The following is a 7,453-nucleotide window of genomic DNA, read 5'->3' on the forward strand; positions in this document are numbered from 1 at the left end:
AAAAAAAAAAAAAGAAAAAGGAAAAAATATATTTTTCGCAAGCGAAAAAAAAGAAAAAATAATTTTCTTAAAGAAAAAAGTATTCTAAAAAGAAGACGAATGTTTTTTCACAAGAGGAAAAAAAAAAAAAAAGAATGTGTGTTCTTAAAAAAAAAAAGAAGAATGTTTTTTTTTTTTTTTTTTCTATAAACAAAGGGGTGTCCTTTCACCAAAAAAAAAAGAAGGAAAAAATTTTTGCAAACAAAATAAGAAATAAATGTGGAAGAAAGAATTTTTTTTTTTTTCTTCTTCTTTTTTTTTCAAGAAAATATAAAAAGGAAAAAAGGAAAAAAAAAAAAAAGGACAAAAGGTGTGAAACCAATATCCTTCATCTTAAACAATAAACCCTAAACTATGAACCCTAAACCCTGAACCCTAAACCCTAAACCCTAAACCCTAAACCTTGAACCCTAAACCCTAAACCCTAAACCCTGAACCCTAAACCCTGAACCCTGAACCCTGAACCCTGAACCCTGAACCCTAAACCCTAAACCCTGAACCCTAAACCCTAAACCCTAAAACCCTAAACCCTAAACCCTAAAACCCTGAACCCTAAACCCTGAACCGTGAACCTGAGACCATAAACCCTAAACTGTAAATCCTAAACTGCGAACCTTAAATTGTGAATCCTAAACTGTGAACCCTAAACTGTGAACCCTAAACTGTGAACCCTAAACTGTAAACCCTAAATTGTGAACCCTAAACTGTGAACCCTAAACTGTGAACCCTAAACTGTGAACCCTAAACTGTGAACCCTAAACTGTGAACCCTAAGCACTGAACCTTAAACCATAAAGCCGGAACCTAAACTTGGAACCTCTTCAATAGGAACAAGTTCCAAAGGAACACCTTCCATAAGAACATCTTCCTTAGGAACATTTTCCTTAGGAACCTGTTCTTCTTCCATAAATTCGGATCCCATGAATTCTTGAACCAAAAGTTCCAGAAAATCCTTCTGGTTCAATTGTGTGTCGCCTTTTTGACATTCATCCAACACTTCAAAATGAATTTCAATAATCGTTCGACGATTCACGCGACCAGAACGTTTTGTTCTCGTTGGAGCAGATGGAGGTTTTCGTTCTTTCACTAATCGATATTCATGTGAACTATCTGGCTGCACATGATCAAGGACTTGTTCCTGTACCGATGGACCAGGAATTTCAGCAGGAGATCTTCTGAAACGTGCTCCTCCTTTACCAAGAGGACCAAAATACTACAAAAAAAAAAAAAAAAAAAAAAAAGTATGAGAGGATATTTTTGTTATGAAGATTGTGAAATGTTCTTTTTACACATTTATTTTATTTCACTTCATTTAATTTTTTTTAACCATAAAATTTTTTTTTTTTTTCTTTTAACCATTAAAAAAATTTTTCTTTTCCTTTTAACCATTAAATTTTTTTTTTCCTATTAATTTTGTCCATTTAAAAAAATTTTTTTCTTTTAACCATTAAAAACATTTTTTTTTCTCCTTTTAACCATTAAAAAATATTTTTTTTTTTTTTATTAATTTTTTAATCTTACCTTCCAAAGGTAATAAGCCATAGCAGAAAGACCAATAGAGACAGGAGCCAAAGGAAGAAAAGGGGTAAGGAGATCCGTAATAAGGATGGGACAGACTGTATTCTCTAATGTTTCTTCCATATGCTTTTTGTTTTGGTCATTGTCTTTGAACAAAGGTTCAACTTTGCCTCGTACTTTCTCAGCGCCAATGAAGCAAGTTCCATAATCGTCCTTTTGTGTGCACTCAAAACAAGAATTAGGAACATTCTTCTCGCATGGAGGCTTTGCTTTCTCCATAATGGCATTACTTTGATTGAAAGCGTAATCTATGCCCGAATCTACGCTACAATTAGGATGTACCTTATACTTTTTTTGTTCTTCTGCCATTTTTTTCAATTGTTTTGCATATTCCTTAAGGAATAAACAACCCATCGTTTGTTCAAACGATGGGTCCTTCTTTTGGTCATTAATATGGGTATAAATGTGCTTTAACCCTGAAGCAAAAAGTAAACAAGCTGCTTTATTTGTATGTTTTTCTTTATGGCCAAGTTTACTCCAATTAGCGTCGTCATTGCAGTATTGGATAACTTCAGCCTGACTCTCTTTCCGCGACATATGTGCTAAGAGTTCTTTTAATTCCGTCTCGATTTCAGTCTTCAGGGCATCCTAAACATAGAACAAAAGAAAGAAAGAAATAAAAGAATATATATATGTATATGTATACACATATGTATACACATATGTGTATACATATATATATACATATATACATATATACATATACATACATATATACATACATATACATACATATATACATACATATACATATACATGTATATACATATATACATATACATATGCATATATATACATATACATATATACATATACATACATATACATATATATACATATATATACATCCATACATTTATACATATATATACAATACATAAATACATATATGTATACATATACACATACATATGTATATGCATATATATGTATAAATGTATACTGCCATTACCCAAGATGGTTCTGTTCCATTTTTAAGTTTATTTTGGCTCCTTAGTTTTTGTTTGATTGCACATTGGACTTGAGTACAGAAAGTTTCTATTTTATTTATTTTGTCTAGTGTTTCGTCCATGTTAGGAGTGTTGTTGGTTTTGGATTTGGGCTTGGATTTGGTGTTGTTGTCGTTTTCTGTGATGAGTTTGGTCATTTTGTCCTTTATTTCGTCTTTGCCAATTTTACAATCGGGAAAAGTGCTTTTGTCTTGCCTATTGCAAACAAAACAAAAATTAGGACCCTTAGTACTAGCTGGGCATGAATTTGCTCCATTCTTCATAGTGGCATTACTATTCTTAAAGGCGTGTTCTATTGCCTCCTTCAATTTTGTATTATCGAGAGGACATTGATCTGTTGATTTTTCTATTAATTGATCAGCATAAAGATTAAGTGCTGCGCACATCATAGTTTGTTTAAGTGGTACAACATCCATGTTGTCTTTGTTCTTGTCTTTAATATCAGAAATGTGTTTTAAACCTAAAGCAAAAAGCTTACAAGCTTTTTTCTTAGCAGTTATTTCTCCTGGTGTGTCGCCATTACTTTTGATGTTGTCATTGCAGTATGAATCAACCTCTTCCCATTTCTCTTCATTCGTAATTTTATTTAGAAGGTCCTTTAATTCCTTATCAACAACACCCTTTATTTCATCCTGATCATAAAAGAAGAAAAGAGAAAAGAAAAAAAAAAATATATGTATATGTATACACATATGTATACACATATGTGTATACATATATATATGCATATATATATATATGCATATACATATATACATATATGGATGTATTAATAATTCTTCTTTTTTAAGCAACAGTTTATTTTTTTTTTTTTTCTTCCTTTTTTTTTTCTCTCTGTGTGTATGTAGTATGTTGGTTGTGTTACTAGGTTCGTTGTGTTGGTTGTATGTTGGTTGTGTTAGTATGTTGGTTGTGTTAGTATGTTGGTTTGTGTTAGTAGGTTGGTTGTGTTAGTATGTTGGTTATGTTAGTATGTGTTGGTTGTGTTAGTATGTTGGTTGTGTTAGTAGGTTGGTCATGTTAGTATGTTGTGTTGTTGTTGTGTTGTTGTTGTGTTAGTATGTTGGTTGTGTGTTAGTATGTTGGTTATGTTAGTATGTTGGTTGTGTTAGTATGTTGGTTATGTTAGTAATGTTAGTTATGTCAGTATGTTAGTTGTGTTAGTATGTTGGTTGTGTTAGTATGTTGGTTGTATGTTGGTTGTATGTTGGTTGTATGTTGGTTGTGTCAGTATGTTGGTTATGTTAGTAGGTTGGTTATGTTAGTAGGTTGGTTGTGTTAGTATGTTGGTTATGTTAGTAGGTTGTGTTGTGTTAGTATGTTGTGTTGTGTTAGTATGTTGGTTGTGTTAGTATGTTGGTTGTGTTAGTATGTTGGTTGTGTTGGTTGTATGTTGTGTGGTGTTAGTATGTTGGTTGTGTCAGTATGTTGTGTTGTGTTAGTATGTTGGTTGTGTTAATATGTTGTGTTGTGTCAGTATGTTGGTTGTATGTTGGTTATCTTTAGTATGTGAGTTGTGTTAGTATGTTGGTTTGTGTTGGTTATGTTAGTATGTTGGTTATGTTAGTATGTTGGTTATGTGTTAGTATGTTGGTTGTGTCAGTATGTTGTGTTGTGTTAGTATGTTGGTTCCATGTTAGTATGTTGTGTTGTGTTAGTATGTTGTGTTGTGTTAGTATGTTGGTTGTGTTAATATGTTGTGTTGTGTCAGTATGTTGGTTATGTTAGTATGTTGGTTCGTGGTAGTATGTTGGTTGTGTTAGTATGTTGGTTATGTTAGTATGTTGGTTATGTTAGTATGTTGGTTATGTTAGTATGTTGGTTGTGTAGTATCCGGTTGGTGTCGTATCCGGTCCCTGTCTGCGAGGAGTTTTTCCTTTCTCCCCCTAAAGTAGCTAAAGCTAACCCCTGAACCTTATTTCTAAACCCTGAAACCTCATTCCTATACCCCTGAAACCTTATTCCTATACCCTAAAACCTTCTCCTTATACCCCTAAGACCTTCCTCCTATACACTAAAACCTTACTCCTATACCCTCAAACATTATTCTATCACCCCTACAACCTTCCTCCTAAACCCGGAATCTAAGTTCTAACACGCTAACGATCTTCATCCTAAACCCGGAATATAAGTTCTAACACCCCAACAACATCATTCCAACACCACAACAACATCATTCCAACACCACAACAACATCATTCCAACACCACTACAACCTTATTCCTACAACCCTACAACCTTATTTTAACACCCCAACAACATCATTCCAGCACCCCAACAACCTTCATTCCAATACCCCAACAACCTTCATTCCAACACCCCAACAACCTTATTCCAACACCCCAAACAACATCATTCCAACACCCCAAACAAGATCATTCCAACACCAAAACAACATCATTCCAACACCACAGCAACCTTATTCCAACACCACAACAACATCATTCCAACACCACAACAACATTATTCCAACACCCCAACAACATCATTCCAACACCCCAAACAACATCATTCCAACACCCCAAACAACCTTCACTCCAACACCCCAACAACATCATTCCAACACCCCAACAACATCATTCCAATACCCTTACAACATCATTCCAACCTCCCTACAACATCATTCCAACACCCCCAACAACATCATTCCAACACCCCAAACAACATCATTCCAGCACCCCAACAACATCATTCCAACACCCCCAACAACATCATTGCAACACCCCAAACAACATCATTCCAACACCCCAAACAACATCATTCCAACACCACAACAACCTTCATTTCTAAACCAGGAATCTGAATTTCTTTTCTCTATTTTGTTTTTTTTATTTCACTTTCTTCCTTTTCATCAATTTTCATTATACATATACAGATACATATATACGCATACATATATATACATATATATACATGTATATACATGTATATAGTTATATGTATGTAGATATGTATATACGTATGTATGTCCATTCTTACCCAAGTTACGGGTTCTGCCCCACTTTTCCCTAATGATTTGGTGTGGTATTGTTTTGCTGCACATTGCATTTTAGTACAGAAATTGTCCATTTTATTGATTTCGTCCAATGTTGGTTTCATTTTGATGGTGGTGTCCTTTTCGAGGAGTTTTTTCATTTGATCATGGACTTTTTTATGTTCTCCGTTAGAAGGGCAACTTCCACTTTTCTGTTGTGATGCCACCAGAGCGTCTGCGACGCTCAGGTGGCAACCACCAAAATCTGAGTTCTGTATCCTATCACATTTAAAACAAACATTATTATTATTATTATTACCAAGACCAGAGTTTGAGCACGAATTATTATTAATTGCATTCCAATCATCGAACATTTTTTTTATTCTTTCCTCATCAATGGGACAACTGTTCTGCGTAAATGTCATTATTCTATTTGCGTACATGTTAAGAGCAATACAACCAACTGCTCGAGCGAGCAGTACGTTGTCATTACCATTAGGCTGCTTGGCAGTAGTACCATTTGGAATCTCTTTAATGTATTTCAGTCCCTCCGCGATATAATTACAAGCTTTTCTTTCGACACTAAGTGGATTACCATCACCAAAGCCACGGCATGTTACGTAATTCGTGTTGGTCTTCCCTTCATCCTCGATGTGGTTAAACATTGCCTGCAATGTCGGTTTGACGCCATCATTCCAGAACTCACACTGTATAGGAAAAAAAAAAGAAGAAAAGGTTATATATGTAGGTAGTAGGTTATTTAGTATCCGGTTTCCTTACCATCCGGGTAGTATGTAGTATCCGGTCTCTGTCTGCGAGGAGTTTTTCCTCTCCCCCCCCTAAAGTAATTAAAGCTAACCCCTAAACCTTATTCCAATACCCCTGAAACCTTATTCTAATACCCTTCAACATTCTTCCTATACCCTTAAAACCTTATTCCTATACCGTACAACCTTACTCCTGCACCCCTACAACCTTATTCTAACACCCTTACCAACTTATTCTAACACCCCTAAGACCCTATTTTGACACCCCTAAATCTGAAATTTTTTTTTTTTTTTTTTATTATTCCTACTACACCTCAGGATTGCGTTGGTGGTAGGTTAGATGTGCTGGTAGTAATACTTACCCAAGTCTGATTAGAATTTCCCCCGTTTGCGGTTGCTTCGTTTTTGAACCATTTGGGTCCGGCGCATCTAATGTAATCGCATAAAGTGGACATATCATTTATGTACTTTAGGTTGAAATTTGAGATGCGGGTAATGTTGCCCTGAACTGGTGATAATTTGTCCGTTACTGGAGTTTGGGTTGTGCCATTTGTGGTAACTTTGCAGTCGTCATAGTCCTTCTCTTTCCATTCGCACGGAAAACAAGGTTCCGCGCCACTGCCATTGCATTTAGATTTATTATCTTCATTCCATTTCCTGAATGCTTTCTCTATACCAGAATCAATGACGCATGTGGAGGTCTTCTGCAGTTGTTTTCCATATTCTTTAAGAAGGAAACAACCCACTGTTTGTCTTAACAGTGGGTTCTTATCCAGGATTTTCTCGTCGTTGCCTGACGACGACGGCGACGCCAGCGTCACCGTCGTCGAACTGTCGTACAGTTTAGTTAAGCCGGCATGCAAATAATTGCATGCCTTCCTTTCAGGTTTGGTGGCAGGCCTGCCACTAGTGCCAGTGGCACCAGTGCCACTGGTGGCACTGCCATCATCCATTGTCCCACAATGACTTTCTTTACCCTCCTTGCCTTTCTCTGTCATTTCCTTTGCCAGTTCTTTCCATAGTTTGTCAACTTCGCCATCCTTAGTCCAAAATTTGTCCTGTATAAGTAGTAATATATATATATAT

At 35.6% G+C, this 7,453-nt stretch overlaps 1 protein-coding gene across 1 annotated transcript; it reads right to left on the bottom strand.

Annotated features, from left to right (window-relative positions):
* Nucleotides 1-822: 822 nt before the first annotated feature.
* Nucleotides 823-7,425, bottom strand: PKNH_1325100 (SICAvar, type I (fragment); the record flags this gene model as incomplete). The annotated part of the gene is made up of 5 exons (XM_039113521.1): nt 823-1,251; nt 1,560-2,204; nt 2,569-3,258; nt 5,606-6,307; nt 6,730-7,425. Coding segments are annotated over 5 exons (3,162 nt in total), but the record flags the coding sequence as incomplete, so codon positions are not given.
* Between the last annotated feature and the right edge of the window lie 28 nt (nt 7,426-7,453).

The sequence above is a fragment of the Plasmodium knowlesi genome (assembly GCF_000006355.2).
Source record: "Plasmodium knowlesi strain H genome assembly, chromosome: 13".
Lineage (NCBI taxonomy): Eukaryota > Apicomplexa > Aconoidasida > Haemosporida > Plasmodiidae > Plasmodium > Plasmodium knowlesi.